General features: G+C 36.7%; 1 protein-coding gene across 1 annotated transcript in view; it reads left to right on the top strand.

The window, feature by feature from the left end:
* The window catches only part of LOC120538345 (semaphorin-4B-like), a 53,430-nt gene that overhangs the window by 19,144 nt on the left and 12,436 nt on the right, over positions 1 to 21,850 (top strand). The window contains exons 3-8 of the mRNA XM_039767812.1: positions 4,801 to 4,863; positions 7,881 to 7,979; positions 8,484 to 8,589; positions 11,599 to 11,712; positions 13,211 to 13,347; positions 20,326 to 20,507. Of these exons, the coding sequence (XP_039623746.1) occupies positions 4,801 to 4,863; positions 7,881 to 7,979; positions 8,484 to 8,589; positions 11,599 to 11,712; positions 13,211 to 13,347; positions 20,326 to 20,507 (701 nt within the window). The remainder of the gene's footprint in view (positions 1 to 4,800; positions 4,864 to 7,880; positions 7,980 to 8,483; positions 8,590 to 11,598; positions 11,713 to 13,210; positions 13,348 to 20,325; positions 20,508 to 21,850) is intronic.

Raw genomic sequence — 21,850 nt, 5'->3', positions numbered from 1 at the left:
GATTCCACCTGGTTTACTTTACTCTCTGTCCTAAAGAGTCTCACAACCAGAACTCAAACAACGTAGGTCTCATTAATAAAACTTAGCTTGGATCTGAGCATTAAAATATACTGTACATATGCTAAAAAACAGGAAAATTTGTGCGTCAAAAAAAAAAACTGGCATATGCACATTTCTATTGAATTTATCTTTATAAATTACAATGATCTTGTAAATGTGCATATATGAATGTGCCTTGAAACCTGTTTCGTTGCCACCCTGAAACATCTATGTATGGACTATGCTAATCACCCTTGTACAAATGCAATCATGATGCTACTGAACTTCATTGGCAGGAACAGCAGCCTTACTCCTGACACATTGAGTCCTATGATGCACTCTGCAACTGAGTGTGTATGATCATGTGTGGCATTGTAGCACATGTGATCTGCGTTCTGGGAGTCAGGAAGTAATGTAAGGTGCTAGCATCTTGTCAGGTACCCACTGTCGCCAGGCACATGTAATGACATGATTGCTGTTACAGTAAATAGTACAGGCCATATGAAAAAATTGCAGGGTCAGATAGTTACCTTACCAACAAGGCTGCCACCATGAACAGCACCAGTGCTGCTTTGCTGCAAAATAAATGAATCATAGGTAAACCCAGGCCGCTGTGACATGTGGTTTGTCAATCTCATCTTGACTTCATAGATGACTGTTGTATTACTATTACTACTACTTACAGCTAACAAAAGAAACCATTCTCGCTAGGTTCCCTGATTGCGATAAGAGTGCTGTAAAGTGTTCCAATTGCATTAGGGAAACCAGACACTGTTGCAAAATTAGCTTTTTATTTTGGCAAAAACATACTATGTTTTATGTATGTACAGTACACCCACACCATATGTAAACTGGATGTAGTGCCTTGTCAATCTGTTAATGGCTTCCACACAATGGACATGATGGAGTTATGATTGGCTGAGATATTTCAAACATGTCACCCAGATCACTGAGATGTCACAACGGATAGCCTATATAAGGTGATGAAAAAAACAAAAGTTCTTCAGTGCAAATATGCAGCATTGGCCCTCCTGAAAGATTATTAAAATACAGTCTATACATCATATTCATCACCTTTTGAGGTATAATATGTTTGTCTTATCAACACACATTCTAATAATGGCTCTGTGATTTATAATACACATGAGTGGTTATTTAACTGGTTTGCTAGCATTACTCTACTTAATCAAGGGTGTTGTCATTTCCTGTTTTCTCTGAAATGTTGTACAGTATATATATGGATTTGAGTTATAATAAATTTCTACATGTTCTTCCATCACATTTTATTTTATAAATCTTGGTTTTTACATGGAAGACTGCTTTTGCACATTTCAACCCTCTATTTGTGCATACACAAATTTTATAAATCTGAACCCAGGTCTCTTTCTCGTAACGCAACTAGAAAAAAGACACTTGACTGATTTAACCATTTCCATCTCCAATTAGAGACCAAACTCTCGAATATGTGGAATATATGTAAACAGAGCCATAGAGTTATGTAGCTGCACCAATAAATGTAATTATTTAATTGATTTTTTTGCATTGCACTCTTCCCCACAATAAACAATCATCTATTAGGGAGTAGAAAAAGCTTTAGATTTGTCAAAAATTTCGATCTTCAGTTTTCTATGGATTTCGATGTTTTAGGAGCACTTGATACCGAAAACAATATCTCGATGATGAGTGTGTGTCAGTCTGTGCGTATGTGTGTCACAGTTTCTTGTGGATGATCTAGAGCTAAAACAGCTAGACAGAAAAATACTAAACTCGAGACTTAAGCCTGTTATGAGATGATAATGTGCTGATTAGTTTTTGAGGCAAATCGTGCAAAAGAAAGAAGCACTCTAAAGGAACCCTCAAATGCTGTAATTCTGCAATTAATTATGAATTCTTCTCATCAATTGATATTGTAATGACCTATTTTATGATCAGAAAGATATGCATCAGAGCAGTAAATAATTATTGAAATGTTCTAGAATAGTTCAGGTAACTTGCTTCCTAGGGCTCAAAGAGAAGATTTTTTACGAGGAGTTATATATACTTATACATTTTAGGTTTAGGGTTAGGTTAACATTTTGAATTAAGATTAGTTGATACATAACAATTCTGTAAATATTGCTCATTATTGAAAGTACAAAATTATTTGGTAAGCATTCTGTTTTGCAATACAATTATAATGCCCCTAATTCAGTGCTGCTGCTGACATCCAATGCATGCCAGCTGCTGCTGTTGAGAGTACAGACAGGAAGCACATTTTCTGCAGGTTAGAGTGCCTGTCATGGGAGATTATACACTAATGTGAACATAAGCTTGTTCATTTATTGTCAATTGGTCCACTATTACCTGCCACGTCTCCCTTGTGATATCTGTAATACAGCTTTCTGTCTTTAATCTATAAATAATAATAATAATAAATAAAAAAGCATTAAGGTAACAGCATACAGTAGATAGAAAACTGGCACTTCAGACATAGATGTAGGCTGACAAACAGTTGTAAACATAGAAAGACATAAGTTGGCCTGTTTTCAGGTAATAAAATATATAAAATAAGGAAATCAAATTAAATGAGAAAAATATAATACACTTTGTCTTATACAAATTAAGTAAGGACCTGAATCAGGCTGTCCTGTGTTTGTTCTTTAAAATCCAGAAAATCATGATTTAAATTATATTTATAATAGGCAAAGGTTCAATAGCAGCTTGAGAAAATGGCACATAATAAATATTTTTGAAAAGAATGGGTGATAAGACATGAGAGTGACACTCTAAACTGTAAATTAAAATCTTTAATTTTAAATTTTTTATTTCCATACTAGTTTTTTATTAAGTTTACTTCTATTAACCCCCTCCAATGTTGTATCCCCAGTATATTTTTTTAACTATCACATTTATTTAACATATTAATAATTTCTGGGTATTAAACTCCATGAATACTATCTCTCCCTCCAGCAGGGAATAGATGGCCAATTGGTGAAGGTCTCCAGGATTCAAACTGTGATTTTGTCTTTAACTTTTGTTTTTTCTGTTATTACTGATCATAGATCTTCAGGGGTTTATTTTCTACAAGGATGCAGCAGATGGGAGTTTTTGCTTTTTTGTCTTGCTTTGTTTACAGGCCATATTTCATATTTCAACAGTTGATTAATAGACAAATATTGCTTGGCTCCGTTTATGTTAATTAGTTTCAAACTACTTTGTTTGCCTGTCTATTTTAACAAATCTGTGTCTTTATGTGTACTTATCATGTAATTTGTAAAGTTTGAAGAACATTATAAAACAAAATGTACTGAAATGAAGTAAATCTCAAGCATGTTTCTAGTCATTGATATGTGTATATAATGTGACTTTGATATCATTTGCATTGTAACTATGCAATTTTTTCCTTACATACACTCACCAGCCACTTTATTAGGTGCACCTGTTCAACTGCTTAAAGCAAATATCTAATCAGCCAATCACACGGCAGCAACTCAATGCATTTAGGCATGTAGAACTTGTCAAGACGACCTGCTGAAGTTCAAACCATGCATCAGAACATGGCATAGTTGTTGGTGCCAGATGGGCTGGTCTGAGTATTTCAGAAACTGCAGATCTACTGAGATTTTCGAGCATAATCTTCTTTAGGGTTCACAGAGTATGTTCTGAAAAAGGGAAAATATCCAGTGAGTGACAGTTCTCTAGGCGAAAATGCCTTGTTGATGCCAGAGGTTAGAGAAGAATGGCCAGATTGATTTGAGCTGATAAAAAGGCAACAGTAACTTAAATAAACACTCATTCTGAGATATGCAGAAGAGCATCTCTGAATGAACAACACATCGAACCTTGAAGCTAATGAGTTACAGCAACAGGAGACCTCCTGTCAGCTAAGAACAGACGACTGAGACTACAGTTCACAAAGTCTCACCAAAATTGGACAATAGAAGACTAGAAAAATTTTGCCTGGTCTGATGAGTCTCAATTTCTGTTATGATATTCAGATGGTATGGCCAGAATTTGACGTCAACAACATGAAAGCATGGATCCATCCTGCCTTGTATCAACAGTTCAGGCTAGTGGTGGTGATGTAATGGTGTGGAGGATATTTTCTTGACACACTTTTGGCCCCTTAGTACCAAGTGAGCATTGTTTAAATGTCACAGCCTACCTGAGTATTATCGCTAAACATGTCTATCCCTTTATGACCACAGTGTACCCATCTTCTAATGGTCACTTCCAGCAGGATAATGCGCCATGTTACAAATCTTTAAATCATCTGAAAGTGGTTTCTTGAACATGACAATGAGTTCACTGTACTCAAATGGCCTCCACAGTCACCAGCTCTCAATCCTGTAGAGCACCTTTGGGATGTGGTTAAATAGGAGATTTGCATCATGGATATGCAGCCGACAACCCTGCAGAAACTGCATGATGCTATCATGTCAATATGGACCAAAATCCCTGAAGAATGTTTTCAGCACCTTGTTGAATTTATGCCACAAAACATTCCAGCCAATCAAAAAGGGGGTCCAACCCGGTACTAGCAAGGTGTACCTAATAAAGTGGCTGGTTAGTGTATGCATAATATACAGACATATATGTGTGCGTCATTTTCCTGCATTGCTACTTGCATTTACCAAAAAGTTGTTAAGCATTGCTTCTACTGCATTCTTTAACTTTTTATTTCTAATATATTTACTATAAAGAACTTTTTGAGGACTTAGCTGTGCTGGTAATTTCTCCATCAGTGACATATCTTTTTTTTTTTTTTTACTTTGTCATCAGCTTAACTTGAGTCCTTCAGTGGAGGAAATAGCTGATTGCACAAAAAAAGTGGACAATCCAAGGGTAAGCTTCAAGTATTGACAGAAATATTTTTTGATAAAAGGAGGCGAGAAAAATGATAAATATATAATATATGAAGAGATATAAAGTAAATTATTGGAAAATGTGATGCATACTAAACAAGACATGTAGTGTCTTATATAAATAAAATGTGAATAATGAATGATATTATACATTGTATAAAGGGAAAGGGTGGGGATAAGATGGGGATACATGAGATTGTGACAAACTACTTTAATGCAAATTACAGTGCTTATTAAATTTGTAGTTCTTTTTCCACACTACTCTGAATTGCTCAGGTTTACTATTTTTTATTTGTCTATATAGTTGTTAATTAAAAACATTTCTGCAGTGCAGAATCTCAGAAAGCCAAAGTGTACTCTGTTAGAAATGAGTGCAAGGCAGAACCCAACTCTGGACTGGATCACTGACAAATCACAGCATTCAGATATAGTTTACATTCTCTTTATCTTGACTGCACGCTTGAGATCAGAAATTCATACTGTTCTATCAGGTAAATGTTTTGAGTATCACTGGAAGATGCACATAAGAAAACAAAACAAGGGATCAAGAGCAAAATGAAACGAAAGCCTAAACAAGAGCGAACAAGCAAGAGGCCAAAACCAAAAGTAAAATGCAAGCAGAGTTTGCATAAAGCTTTTCGAAAGTTTTGGTATCCAAAGATTGAATAAGGAAATTACATCCTAGCCTGCCTTTTATCCTGTTGCATCGATTAAACACACGTCACAACCTTATAGGTCGAAATGCAGGGAATCACACCTAAATGCAGAGATTAAGGACCTAAAATGCCACCCTGGATGTTACAAAACAAAATACAATTTCAAGCAGTTAATAAATTAAACTGGATCCTCAACCTGAAAAACCCCAAAGACAAGTACAAAATTATATGAAATTCTCAACATAAAACATAAAACTGTGGTTGCTTGTTTCTTCATAGCAAATTAGAAACAGATTTACACTGTTTCTCAAACCTGTCATGTAATTTTATGACTTTTTCTGCCTGTATTATTCTCTCCCAAAGTATCTCAATGTGTATTTCTAATCAGTGATCATATAATCTGTGTGTATTTTAATTTTCACAGAAAAAATCGGGAGTAGTCTCCTTTAGACTTTCTCGTATACTCAGATATGGGGATGGATATTTGAGGAAAAAACCACAAGACAATAATTATATTTTTATATTAAGTACATTAAAGAAGTATCAACAACAAATAAAATCGAATTAATAATATATTGAACAATTATTATAAAAGTAAAGTTGAATAAATCGGACTCTGCAGCTCCATGAATAAAAGGTAAAGTACCACTTCCGGTTAACGGAAATAGACAAATAATTGATAGAAATCTACATTTTGTACCTAATACTTGTATACAAAATTTGGTTGACCTAAGTACTCAAGTTATCATGTTTCCATACACATACACTTACACACACACACGCACAGACATTTTTGGAATCGGGGAGGTCTAAAACGTCAAGATTCATCAAAATCTTGAAATTGAATTTTTGGAGGATTTCAATACTTTTCCTATACTTCAAATATAAGAAAGTCAGGGAGGTCTAAAATATTGAGATTCATGAAAATCTCAACATCAAATTTTTGGATGATTACAATACTTTCCCTATACTTTGTATACGAGAAAGTAAAAAACAACAAAATGTTGTCTAAATAACGCCAATTGGCCTGCTACCTATTTCCTCTGTTATTTCATTCTAAATATTTTATGATGAACAAATACAAGTGCAAACTATATCAAGTTAGCTACTTCACACTTCTTTACTTTAAGAATGTAGTTAAAAAAGGAAGTTTTTAAGGAGGTCCTTAACAGGCAAGTGAATTAAAGTAAACAACAAAATACGAAATCAAATCAGCTCCTGCCATGGCTAATTATAGCAAGTGGCCTGATCATCTTTTCTGTACATACATAGATTACATGTTGCTTCCTGTGTTGACCCTTAATAAGACCTTGCAAACAATACTTATTTTTTTCTTACAGTTGTTGATATTTTTATCTTTGTTTTTCACGTTATGACTGCCACCATTTTATTTATCTGTATTCCATATTGCCCACCATTTTGAAGACATTTGTTGCTATTATGCTACATTGTATTAGGCATGTGGTGAACAAGCTGCTTGAGATGTGAAGTCAAGGAAGCCAATATAAGATGGCACAAAGTTAGAAGGATGTCCGAGTTCTTTTAAAAACCAGAGGAGAAACTTTGTAAGAGAATTTAGTTCTTGGGTTATTTATTTCCAGTGTGAATTCTGTTATAGACTAACAACTTCACATTTAGCAATTTCAGATAAACTTAGACTACTGATCTCTGTTATCTATCTTATTTTGTCAGCAATGGACTATCCGTCTGTAACTTCCCTAAAATCTGTAGCATTGAATTAATTAAAACTAGTCTGGACAATTAATGGAAAGTTTTGCAATGGTCATGAAAATCTTAAACTGACCTAGTATGAATGTGGAAGGGTAAATATGTCTGCCATTTGATTTTCTGGAAGAGTTGGTGTCTGTTTTATCCCACTTTAATGCAGGGGTAGACCAAACGTCTCCACAATCTTCAAACTGAAAATGTAATGTACAAAGAAGTATAATCTGCAGGGTCAGTCATTTTTGAGACTGTTGAGATATTAGTTGGCATGGGAAACAACAGCCACAATGCATTCCCAGGACCAGAATTCAGAAACAGTTTTTGGAGCAAGGCAGAAGTCTCAGATGAAATCCATGTGAACTCAGATAAAATCTGGAAACTCAACACAAGAGGCACTGCAGCCAGGGGCTGAGCCAGTATTCAAGTGTTGTGACTTGGGATTGATTCCTGCCTCTATTTTGTCATGACCTCCTAATACTGATCTTTTAATCGATATGCACTGTTTTGGAAATCTTAAGGTCAGAGAAGTGCCCTCTTTGTTGCAGTTCTTCAATTCTTCCTAAACCTTTTATTAGCAGAATGCTGATCTTTTTTTTTTTCTTTCATTTTTCTACAGTTAAAGTGCTCTAACTTCATCCGGATCCTTCTGCCGCTGAACAAGACTCATTACATCATTTGTGGGACCAATGCATTTAAGCCCACCTACATGTATTTTGTAAGAAACGAAATGCTAAATGCTTGTCTTTTACCAATCAATATCTACCGTGTATAGAAAATGTGAAAAATAGTACATAAAGTGCAGAACTTAGTCAATTGAAATTAGCAGAAAGTCAATTCTGTATAATACAGTATATAATATAGATGAAAAGTAAAACAGAAACTATACACGTTGAAAATAGAATTATGAAATATATTGCTAATACATTTGCTTAAAGTATAAGACATTGCTGAATGTCAGTTGTGCCCATGCAACCTTTCAAGTAATAGCGCCTTATGCAGATGTCCCCTTCTTGTAGATTATCATCTAGAAAGATGCTTGATGCTGCTCAAGTTTCTATTTTCACAAATGTTTAATTGGCTTCTTGCAAATCTTTAACAAAACTGATTCATAGTCACTTTTTTGGTAATGAAAATCTATATTGAAATGTCATCTGAAAATCACATGGAAAGCATGACCGGACATGAAGTTCTCATTTTTTCTCTTGCATCAACATGGAAGGACCGAAAAACATTTACAATAACCAGACCAGGAGATGGCAAAAGGCCCAATGCTAATGGAATCTGTCCTTTTGACCCTTATCAAAAACACACAGCAATCATAGCGGGTGAGTTGAGCTGCTTTCCTGTGTTGTTGTATGTTAACATTGAAATGGGTCTGGATAATGTATTGTTCTAGAAATCAATATCTTAATTAAAGAAAGTCTGATAAAAAAGCAAACTTTTGAGCCAATAATCATGCAGGAGAACAGCAGTTCATTGTGTCATTTTTTCTCCTTCAATCTGTTACAGAGTGATCACATAATAAAAGCAGAAGCTCATACTTATTGATAACTAAATTTACATAACAGTGCTGATTAATGTTTACATATCATACTCTGATAGGTAAAAGACATGAGGTGATTTAGCATAAAGCACAACCAGCCTAAATAAAAGTCTTTCTCCATGATATCCTTGTTCTTCAATATCTCTTAGTTTAGATGTTACTCTTGAAATCTCTATGTACTGTAAGTGACAACTGTTCAGTTTTATTGTTTACAGGACATCTGCTGATCCGTTAATCCTACATTTGGTGTATTACATCAACCTTCTCCTGGTACATTCTTGTCTTTGTTGTTCACTTGACCTTTATCTAGTTTCCTTATATGCCTGAACAGGTTTCTGACATTTATTAATCCTTTTATACTTCTAAGATGGATGCTATATTTTAATATGGAAAGCATATCAAAACACTTTATGCTGAATAGCTATGTGACCCCAACTCTATTTTTTCTTCCACAGTATGTAGATGTTATTTTAAGGGTAATTCACACTACAGAGGAAAAGAGAATATTTTGGTGCCATTCTGGCAGGTGTATGGATAGCAAAGGCAAGAATACAATGTTTCAGCTGTCACTCTCATAGGAAAAATGTAATAAATCATCATGAGCCTTTAATGTGCCATTAATAACTTGTCAATTGTGGGTTATGACAGAGTTGTAAGGAAAGGGATCATGGATCCTTTACTGAAGATCCAGAAAGACTCACATCAGAGGAGATTTCAGTTTGTAATTTGTATTATTCTACCATATGCTATTAGGACAACAGTTTGTTGGTATTTCCTGCCAAATATTCTCTCCTGTGCTGCTGTAGGAGAAAAGAGATTTAAACGTGGTTAATTAATTCTCAGTTTTGCCTTCAGTTATGTCAGTGATTAATTACATAATTTGGCAAGTCTCATACTTTATTTTTCTCATTTTTATGTCTAGGAGGTGGTCTCCAGTCTTTATTTATATCAAGTTAACTGAAGTATACACGGTTTAAGAAACAGAATAATACAATTAAATGATAAACACAAGGATGATAAACATATGATAACTGAATATATATTAACATAGAAGACAGAATGCAAGACATTTGAGACAGACATACATATGACACAAAAGAGGCTGACTATTTAGAGTTCAAACTTATCTTGGCATAGCTAAACAGTTTTATGATACCAAGTCTTTCAAAACTCCTTGTTCAAATGGAGTGTTCTTCTTGCGTTGAAGTACATTCTTTCTCTTTGCAGCATTTTCCTTTATTTGTGGTGTACTGTGCTTTTCGCAACTCCCCATTAACCTCTGTGTCCTCTGCACCATCATAGGGAAAATCATTACTCTCTCTGGCATAAGAGTTTAGATGCTGAAGTTACCTTCTTGAAGTAATGGCTGCTTCTCAGTCTTCTCAGACTGGGCTCAATCACTGGCACAGTAATTGGCTTGTCAAAGTGGATATTAACTTTCAGGTCCACAAAAAGTAGAGTTAGTCAGCTTTCAGCTCCCCAGTAAGGGAGTATGTCATCAGGTTTTAGGTGTCAGAGAGGAGTAAGTTTCAGAGGGTACAAGGGAGTGCAAACAGAGTTCAGAAATGAATGCAGCTTGTTTAAAAACAAACTGATTAAAGTCTCTTTCGGATACAGAACAAGTGCCTTCTTACAGTTTTTGTTCAAACTTGGGTGTCCTATTGGCATCTTATGTTCTGAAGGAATCTCTGCAAAGATGTCAGTTCAACTCTGATTTACATCTTTGTTATCAGATGAAGTACAGGCTGATATTAATACTGACGGCTGTTTAGCCACTTACTCTGAAATGCAAGCTGGTGTTGAATCTGCTGTCTCATGGCTTTTTGTGCCACTAAAAACGTGTAGCAGAATGGGCAATGCCCACTTTGTACTACACTGTCATTGGCAAATACCTCTCCTGTAATGTAAACTAGCAACCTTCAGGTTATACATGTACATTCAGGGGCTGCAAATCTTGCTGAGCAGTATGTGAAACTTCCCACATTGCTCAGCATTATTAGCAGCTATGAGTGCATCTCTGTAACCCAAAGAGTGCTTGTTTAATTCCCAGGAGAGACATTTGCATAGGAGTGAATAATTGGCAGGAAACAAAGAATGTCACATGTGGAAATTGCTCCATTCAGAGATGCAGTGTAATGGTTCGGCAGTGTACAGAGGAGCACGAGGCTGGGATGACTTCCACAATGATGTCACTCATGAAAGTGTTTGACTTGTAGTTTGTGAGTTGTCTTGGCCACAGGGAGATGGCAAATCCTAGTCATGAGGTAAGTCAGACTTGCTGACCATGCTGTTCTTATTGCCGAATTAAGTCAATTTAAATGCAAAATGAAAATCAATGGGTATGTTATGTTTACCAACAGAGTGCTGACCTTCCAGCACAGTCTTGCCCACCCCTTTTAGTGACAGCCAATTGCATACTGCTTGACCGAGACGGCACTGCTTGAAGGGATAACAAGCACACTGAGTTCAGCTGTAATCTCTACCCTTCTTTTTTCTATTCTGTCATGGCACATAAAACACAAGACATAAGACTTCTCCTCTGTTTGTGAGGAGGAAATACCTTATTCCTACGTCAATGCATTAGATTCCTGGGAATCATACTTAATATTAACTTGGGAAATTTCTGGGTCATCTTTCAAGGATTTTTGACTCTGTGTTTTGTTTCAGTATAAAATTCAAACTAATGATTACTGGTAAATTTGTGGGTCAGCTGCTATTGTGCACTGACAGATGCTGGCAAGAATAGTCAGTATTTGTGTTTAATACTTTTTTCCTTGTGATCTTATTTCAGGAGGAGAACTTTATACTGGTTTAATGGGAGATTTTCAAGCAAACTTGCCTGTCATAAGGCGATCATTGGTTACTGAGAGCAGAAAATCTTTGAATATCGAAATGTGGCTAAATGGCAAGTCATCATATCTGAAAAATTTTAAGTGACAGAATATATGCAGTCATTGTTATAGACACTTGACGATAGTTTGTCTGTATTTAGAATAATTGCAGAAGTGTAAAGTTGCAAGATGTGTCATCATAACCCAATGAAACTACTTGCAGAACAGGACTGGCCAATCAAATTCTTTGCTCTGTTCTCAACCCTAACTATTTTGACTGCATGGAAAACTTGCTTACTTTCATATTTAAGAGCTGTAACTTTAACCAAAGAAGCTTACATCAAGTCACTTTCTCCTATAGCATTTGTGACTATTATAAATTTGGTAACCTCATTCAAGGTGATTTAAAATATTACAATACAGTTCAGTTGTTTGCATATATTTTGTTACGTGTGAGTCGCTGTCTTGTACTCCAAAACACAAGGCTGAGTCTTAGTACTTTAGCAAAAAACACTTTATTCAGCTCGAAACAGGAACAGCACATTTATTTATTATAGCAGGATCTACCATTCTCCTATACACAGACACAGCAGTCAGACAGGGTTGTGGCCAAGTTAGTGGCCAAGTAATAATGTTCCCTGCATTTAAAATGTTCCTTGCATCACCTATCAATGACAGACACTTATAGCAACCGCGATCAACTCGGATTTGCTTCCTCAGTGCTCAGCTGCAGCGCTGTGAGCCTGTGCTTGCCCTGGCAATGGACAAGTAATCTTCCACAGACGTGGCAATCGCGCTTCGGGACACACTTCGGCGTGTTGTCCTGTTTGGCTTGGAGGGGGGTTATCATCCCAAAAGAGTCGAGTAACCTCAAAATGTATTACAGTCTGGCGCACAAGAACATCAAATGATTTGCTGAACGTTGCATAATGAGTCAGAGGCAAGAATTGGAAAAAAGGGATCTGTATATCAGTACTATAATCCTTTACACCACACTGCCTTCCAGCAGGATTACTGGGATATTTTTACATCTAAGGGGCAGAAACAAATTCACTTTCTAACAAATATAAGGCAAGAAAATTGTAGCCTACCAGTTAAGACCTTAAACTGTAAACTACCAAGATGCCAGTTCTTTGTCCACTACTGTCTAACCATGAACAAGTCATTTAATATGTACACACTCCAACTGTTAAATGGGAAAAATATATTAAATCATTACTTATTATGTGAGGGTGTAATGTCCAGAGATTGTGTTTATTATAAAAAATGCATTATGTATGCAATAAAGTGTGAGAATAATAAAACCCTTAGTGAAGTTTAAAGCGTAATGTAATTGATAGTGTACCACCACAAAATTTGATATGAGTTGCCTCAGCTGAAACATGTCGAGGGTTGTAGATGAACACAGGAAATGCAGCAAGACAGAAGAAACCTTAGCTCAATTAAACAGATGAGGTTTCCTCTTGAATAGTCACTGCTTCCAGAGTGAACAAACTGATGATAAATATCAAATTTTTAGAACTGTTTGTGATGTGTACTAACTACTTGGTTTTCTGTCATATGTTACAACAGATCCTGACTTTGCTGGATCCTTTTCCTTTCCTGAAAGAGACCCTGAGAGCAGAGTCTACTTTTTCTTCAGTGAGGTGGGCAATGAATACACCTTCTTCGAAAACATCTTTGTGCCACGTGTTGCCCAAGTCTGCACGGTATGACTCGGTCTTTAACAATACACCTAATTCAATGTAACATTTTTCTTGATAATGTTTCCATATGCACCTTTGCTAAAACGTTTACAAATGTATAAAAGAGCATTTCTGACTTTACAATGTACGATATATGTAACGTCTCACACTTAAGTGAAATAGAGGTGCTCAAAATTGTATTTGAGCCCAGTAAAGGCAAGAGATGGGGAACAAAAGACTTTTGAAGCAAACAAACTCATCCAAAATATATAACAAAATACAAAACGGGGAAATCATAGTCAAAATCCTTATTGCAAAGTTCCTAACACTAGGTCAGTTAGTTAATTGTTAAGATTGGCTAATTTTTTTCTTCCTTTGCCTTGGGGTTTTGTGCATATTTTTTCTTTTAGACATTTTGAGAATTGTAGAATCTCTTCTAAAGTCTATTTAGAGCTCTGAGTTGCTTTTGTCACTGAAAATTTTTTATTGTGTCTTTTCCACCACTGTTTTGTGATTCAAGGGCAACATCATTTTGTCTGTTTTTGTCTTAGCATTACCTGGTAATTCTTCAGAAGTGCTTGGTGTTTTACTGTATATCACCATCGTAATATGTTAAAATTTTAAGAGTATGCATTTCCTAACAATCTGAGATTATGGATAAATAAAAAAACTTTTGCATACGATTTTTTTTTTAATACTGATTCTTGCATTGTTTTTTCTGACTGGGAATTTAGCTTAGTGTTTGGGCTTCACTGACAGTACTGATCTCACAGAAAACAACCTTACCTGGCTTTGGGCTTTGTCTTATCTTCAGGTCCCTTTTCTTTTTTCCTGCCTTTTGTTTACCAAAGAGATCATAATTTTGTTTGTCTCTCACACTGTAGGTTTGTTTATATATCTTTGATTTAATTCCTGGATGCATGCTGCTGGATGCCACCATCATGCATAGACAGAGCATGATGACACATTATCTCTGTGTCCAGCAACGGGCATAGCAATTTTAAACAAAACAAAGTTAAATAAAAAAATCCAGAAACAAAATGCTGTTGCCAAAATATCAAATTAATATATAGATCCATACATAAAATACATAAAACAACGCATATTTAAATTCTAAAAACAGAGGGAATCGGCTAAGGCAGGGGTCCTCAATCACGGTCCTGGAGAGCCGTAGTGGCTGCAGGTTTTTGCTCCAACCCAGTTGCTTAATAAAAAGCACTTATTGCTAAAGTAACACTTCTGCTTCACTTTAGTGATTTTGAGCCCTTATTGCTTAATTTTGTCTTAAACAGCTATTTTAATTGCTCCTTATTATCAATAACATGCAAATGACAAGAGAGAGCAGCATTTCTCCATTTAGCTTATTTACATTTACACCTGTGTGTATTTATCTGCACTATTGGGTTTAATTAAATACTTGGAAGAAAAATGAAGAGAAAAAAGTGAAGGACTGAGAATTACTCATCCATTTTAGCCTTCAAATCATTTGCATGATAGAAAGGGAAAGAAAATCTAGGATATGAGAATGACCTGACATAGCAGAGTTAATTTAATTTCATAGCTTGTTAGTGCTTTATTGGCAAGAATTGCTTTCTAATTAAGCAACCAGGTCAGAACAAAAACTGGCAGCCACTGCGGCTCTCCAGGACTGGGATTAAGGACCCCTAGGCTAAGGGATATTCACTATGGGTGTTAACAACACATTCCAACTGCTGTTTGTGTTGATCCACCATCTCTTATTGCAGTTCCATAGAAATAACAATTGGCTTTTAGTCATGTGAGCCCATCGGTCTATTTACTGCTGTATTTAATCAGTGTCCTGACCTTAATATAGCATAATCATCATTCATTTTTTTAAATGAATTAATTTTTTTAATTCATTTTTTAAATACAGGAGTTTTTGCTTTTATACTTGTCCAAGTATTTATTTTTTAACATGCTTCATATTACGAATTACTGTACTGTAAAAACTGTATTAAGAATTATGTATAGGCCAGTTTTTTTTTAGGCAGCAGAGACAATTCCAAAAAAATTTTTTGTCACTCCTAATCCATCCATCATCCAACCTGCTATATCCCAACCACAGGGTCAGGTGGGTCGGCTGGAGCCAATCCCAGCCAACACAGGGCGCAAGGCAGGAAACAAAGCACAGGCAGGGTGCCAGCCCACTGCAGGGCGCACACACACACACCAAGCACACAGTAGGGACAATTTAGAATTGCCAATGCACCTAACCTGCATGTCTTTGGACTGTGGGAGGAAACCGGAGCACCCGGAGAAAACCCACGCAGACACGGGAGAACATGCAAACTCCATGCAGGGAGGACCCGGGAAGCGAACCCAGGTCTCCTAACTGCGAGGCAGCAGCACTACCCACTGCGCCACCATGCTGCCCATCACTCCTAATCTCCATTGCTAAACCCCAAAAAAATCAAATATGCAATACAAAGTATGTGACAGAAGACTTTCAAAAATAAAGATTTTTGTAGCTTTTACTAAGAGAAGAGTTACCTTTAAAGATACCACATTTACTCGTGTACCACGCGCCCTCGTGTAAGACGCGCACCCTAATTTTTACAAAGAAAATCGGGAAAATCGTTTTGTCCCGTGTACGACGCGAGTTGTGATTGTATAGGAAGCGTTTAGAAAGAGAGAGAGCGCGAGCAAGTGAGCGAGATAGAAAGAGCGAGTGTAAGAGCGAGAGAGAGAGAGAGAGCGAGCAAGCGAGCGAGAGAGAGAGAGTGCGAGCAAGCAAGTGAGAGAGAGAGCGTGAGCAAGCAAGAGAGAGTGCGAGTACGCGAGCAGAAGAAGTAAACATTACAGAATTACATTTCCTCATGTATGACGCACACCTGATTTTCTAATGTTAATTTTCGGAAAAAAAAAATGTGCGCGTGGCACACGCGTAAATACGGTATTTTTGGGAAGAAACATTAGCACTATAGCAATAGTAAGGTTTCGATTCACATGCGGTCTTACTAAACTGACATTAAAATTCATTTTGCAGGTGGTCTTGCAATTATGAAACTCACTAATAGATACTGCATCTTTCATTGTGCTTTTAATCAGAAACTTTGATTTTTCTTTGTGATTCTCCTTACATTTTTCTAAATGTTAGTTTGATAGTTTTTCTTGTTTTATGCTGTATTGTCTACACTTGGTGCCAATTTAGTTTATCGAGTTTATTGACTTTTCCTACTCAAGACCATGTCTACTTCTCCTCTGGATGCTTGTTTCACACTGTTGCACTTCTAACAGTGCCACCATACACAACTGACAATTCTGTTCTCAAAAACAGCCTTTCACCTTTAGTTTAAGCAAGAGGGTAAAAACATGGGATAAACTTCCATTGTGGGTGTGATCCCACTAGCACCAGGAGCCTGAGAATTATTAGCTAAAAAAGAGTACTGAAAAATTAATACATCCTAAGGAGAAGTTGGAAATGATGTCAGAGACAGGTGAAAGTCAGAAAGCCATGGAGGCAGACAGAAAAATAACTAACAAAACCCAAAATTCACAAACAGAAATGAAGTAAAAATATAAATTCACACTAAGGGCCTTATATTAACTTTGTCTTAACCCAGTTTTTAACATCATTTTTAGTCTTTCTTTTTAAGACTCAAAACCAGGATGCAGGACATTGATAGACAGATAGATAGAACTTTATTTATCCCCAGGGGAAATTTAGCCTTTTCCTGGAGTACTTTAAATAAATAAATACATAGATTGATAAATATATACACACACGTGCACACACACTATGGTTTGAACACACACAAGAATGACTAAAAATGAAGAAAATTAAACATAAAGAAAATTTTAAAAAGAAAGAAAATAAAAACATGTAGCTTTTCTGTCACAGTCATAGTGAAGCATTATGCAGACGTATTGCTGTTAGTATAATGGAGCCCCTTGGCATTTTTGACCCACTAATCTCTCTGTATAAATAAATCCAATGTCTATGTCTGTCTGTCTGCCTGTCTGTATGCTTTTCATGAGAGAACGGATTTAGATCGGTTTTTTTTTTCTATAATTTGCTTGAACATTCTGGTTGATTTTGCGACTTCGCTCATCGCACTAAGTATCATAGTTCACTTGCAGGAGCGATTTATTCATGTGAATCCGAGACACAGGCAGTGGGCCGAGGGGAGGGGGAAGCGTGATGTCAGGAGTGGGGAGCTGGGAGGGGCCTCCTCACTCACACACCATTCTCCGTTCGAATCACTTTAACTCTGGCCATGCTTTGGAGTGGACCTTGCCTCCGCTTAGCTAGCAATACCTGTTTATTTATTTATGTTTAAAGTTTGTCCTGTTTCACTACTACATGTTAGGAGCCACAATGGATGGCTAGTCTTGAATGATTTATTGGATGATAGTTGTCAGTGTTAATGTGTCAGAGAGGGGATGTGCAGTGTTCTTCATAATGCCACTTAGTTTTGTTTTAATTCTCTCCTTAGCTATGACTTTCAAGGAGTCCAGAGTGTGTCTCATAATTGAGCCTGCCCTTTTAATTGGTGTGTTGATTTGGTAGGCCTCTCTTGAATTGATGATCTCGGCACAGCACCCCAAAGCATATAAAATCACTCTGGCTATCACAGAGTTATAGAAGATGTGAAGGATTTCACTTATCACAATAAAGAAGCACAGTATCCTAAGGAAGAAAATTCTGCTCTGCTGTTTCTTAAATAGTTCCTCTGTTTTCCAAGACCAGTCTAACCTGTCATTAATGTGGACCCCCCAAGTACTTGTAAGAGTGCACCCTCTCGAAATCCCCTCCCTGAATAGTGACCAGACAAAGAGGCTCCTTGGTGGAGTGAAAGTCAATAACCATTTCCTTGGTTTTGCTGATATAGAGAAATCTCTCTGCACCAAGAAACTGGTTCTCCACCTGTCTTCTACACTCTGACTTTTTACCAATATACCCCATAAGTGCAGAATTATCTGAGAATTTATATGAGTGATATAACCTGGTGTTATATTTATAGTTTGGGGTGTACAGAGTAAAGAGAAAAGGAGACAGGACTGTTCCTTGTGGAGCTCCAATGTTGCTCACATCTGTATCAGAAACACAGTCCTTCAGTCTCACAAACTGCTGTCTGCCTGACAGGTAGTCCATTATCCAGGACACCATAGGCCCATCCACCTGCATATCTATGAGGTTACTGCTTAGCAGGGATGGCTGGGTGTTATTGAAGGCACTGGAAAAATAAAAAAAACATAATCCTACCACAGTGCTACCAACTTTGAGAAGGAGAGAGTAAGCCTTGTGGAGCAGGTAGATAATTGCATCCTCCACTTCAATCTTTGTCTGATAGGCAAACTGCAGTGAGTCCAGGTGGTCTACCACAACAGGACCTATAGTCTATGATTGGTCTCTCAAAGGTCTTCATGATGTGAGACGCAAGTGCCACTGGTCTGTAGTCTTCAGGTGAAGTGGCACCTGCCTTCTTTGGAACAGCAACAATGCAGGATATTTTCCACAGCAGTTACACTTTCTGGCGCCATAAAGACAGACTGAACAGGTAACAGAGGACACCACAAATTTGGTCAGCACAGGCCTAGTTAATTTCCTTGTTACATATGTTTGGAATGAGTGGCACGGTAGCAAAGTGGTAGTGCTGCTGCCTCACAGTAAGGAGACCTGGGTTCGCTTCCCAGGTCCTCCCTGCATGGAGTTTGCATGTTCTCTTCATGTCTGTGTCGGTTTCCTCCCACAATCCAAAGACATGCAGGTTAGGTGTATTGGTGTATGTGTGTGTGTGTTCCCTGCTGTAAGCTGGTGCCCTGCCTGGGGCTGTAAGCTGGCGCCCTGCCTTGCACCTGTGTTGGCTGGGATTGGTTCCAGCAGACCCCCGTGACCCTGTGTTAGGATATAGCGGGTTGGATAATGATTGGATGAACAGAATTCCAAAAACAGAATGAGGTAACATCACCCACAACATTCTAAAATGTAATAACAACAATAAAACAGGTAAGCAGAATTAAAACATGATACTGAAAACCATGATGTTGGGTTGTTGTAAATGTGTGGAACTGAAATAAAATGGTTAACCAATTTAAGTCTTTAAAATGAGCCATATCAGATTTTACTCATGTCTGAGACTTTTTTGGTGGTATTTCTAAAAACTTTTAAAACTTTATTAGTGATTACAGTATTGTGGTATATACACTCAAACTCCTCTGAAGCTTGTGGGAGAATCAAAAAATGGAAAGGTTGAAATGGGCTAAACACCATTGATTGGCTTGGAGGTTTAAAAAGAGGAGTTGGTCTGTGGATTAGGAGTGGTATGCTATGTGACACCTGTTTATTTCTTGTTTGTTAAAAGTTTCTTCAGGTTCTTCTAAAGTGTGTTTGCTGGTGACTTGTTCTGCTGATTCCCAGTGGAACCCACAGCTACAAACACGAACAGAACAGAACAGAAACAAACATTTGCTAGATTTTTGTTTCTATTTTATGGTTAATCATCCTGTGACGAGGTTGGTTCTTTATTTTTTCAACAGTCATGCTGGATTCAAGGAGCTCATGGGATCGGTTCTTAGTATCACTTTAGTGTATGAAGTAGCCACTAGCATCTTTAATACAGATGAGGTCTGGCTATGTCTCTTGCCTTAACGCTCAACCTAACAAAGAAATGAGTTGTGTTTTTGCTGTTCTGACAACAGGTTTAGATTTTGTCCCAAGGAAGCAAAGTAAAATTGACCTTTTGATCTTATTCTGGTTTTCGTATGATGATTCACGTTTAATGTTTTCAAATGAGATAACTTTCATCCATGAATACTTTGCTGTTTTATAGAAAGATATATTTAGGTTATAAGCTATGATAGTATAGACTTTCTTTTCTCTTCCCACAAAAATGTTGGATCTCTCAAGTCATTAACCCTTTAAAAACATTTCACGTTCTTTTTGTTCATAGCACATAATGAATTTATATTTACTAATTTTAAATAACAGTTCTGTTAATATTTTAGCTTATTTCAGTATTTCTTTTTTTTCTGTCACAGAATGACAATGGCGGTACCCTGATACAACAGAACATATGGACTACATTTGCCAAGGCCGAGATTAGGTGTCCGTCATCAAAGAAATTACCCTACAATATCATCCAAGATATTTTTGCACTAACTCCCTCCAAGAACGACTCCAGTAATGAGACTCTTTTCTATGGTATCTTCACTTCTCAGTGGTAAATTTTATTTTTAATCTTTTCTAATACTAGGGGCTCCGACCCCTGCTCACTTTGCTCGCTTGTTTTTTTTCATGGGAATTGTTACATATGCATTATGTTCACGTTTTATTTTAAAACTTCAGTAAAAACAATATTTGGAATTAACTTTTCTTCAACATCGCATTGAATTTTGATTCCTTGTTTGGTCTTACAGTGTGATCATGCAGCGTATAACTGTCCGTGAGTGAATATTGTTTCTTCGTCTCTTATAAATAAATCGACCTTATCAAATGTTTGTCCTTGTGATTTGTTAATTGTTATTGCAAAAGCTATTCTCACGGGAAATAGTAAATGTTTTAATATGAATGGCATATCAAAATCTCCCGTTTGCCCGAACAAAAGTGGGAATATCCACAGCTGATGTAGCAGTTGGCATTGTTCTAAAGAAGCTGTAGATTACTGGCCATTGTGGATTGCATGTCACTGTAAGAAATAAATCTGGCTGACCGATAGTTCTAGATATTGCCATTGCATCATGATGTAACTGTTGCAATGCTCTTGGACTACCTTGATATGATGGTGGTAATATTACTGCTTTACCTATTTTGAATTTGGCTGAACTATTGATATTTGAATTTTGAACGTGATCAATGAGACCTTGCTTATGTTCCGTTCTAAGTTTAGCTTGATTCGATTTAATAAAGAAGAGATGATTAGCTGTGACTTTTACATACACATTAATAATATAATGTTGCGATAGGCGTTGAGATGATAGAAGTGGGTTAAATACATGGGAACATATCGGTAATTTTGATCCGAAATATTGTGTAGGTGTTATTCGTTTTTCTGAATGAGTTTGTTTCATATTGTACCACCATCCTGTTTCACCATCTGGGAAAAGCTAAGGAAAGAGTAAAGAGTCGGCATGTGGCGATGTATTTGACATAAATGATGGAGCATGCTTTGCCTTTGATATACATGAATATCTACTCTGTCTTTGATATCTCCGGCTTTCGAAATTATCGCTGACAATTGTCACATGTGGGTTTATTATATTCATATAGACATCCAAGAAAATTTCTGTGTGTTTTGCTGATAAATTTTGTGTAAAGGGCAATACTTTTGGAGGTATGGATTTGTATCCATTGTTGGCTGTATAATTTCTATTATGTCAGATCATTTAATTCTTTTGATTCTATGTTGCATCGCTTCTCTGTGATCATACAGATACACCTGACCAAATTGTGTTTTTTTTTTTTTTTTAAATTAAACTTGTCATAGCTGTAATTGTTGCGGGAACACAGATTCTCATAGCATATGGTCCATTATTGTGTAAATCAACGTTTTGTGCACTGAATGAT

The sequence above is a fragment of the Polypterus senegalus genome, chromosome 1, assembly GCF_016835505.1.
Source record: "Polypterus senegalus isolate Bchr_013 chromosome 1, ASM1683550v1, whole genome shotgun sequence".
Classification (NCBI taxonomy): domain Eukaryota; kingdom Metazoa; phylum Chordata; class Cladistia; order Polypteriformes; family Polypteridae; genus Polypterus; species Polypterus senegalus.
The sequence above is the reverse complement of the archived record's forward strand: the minus strand, read 5'-3'. Positions and strand labels throughout refer to the sequence as shown.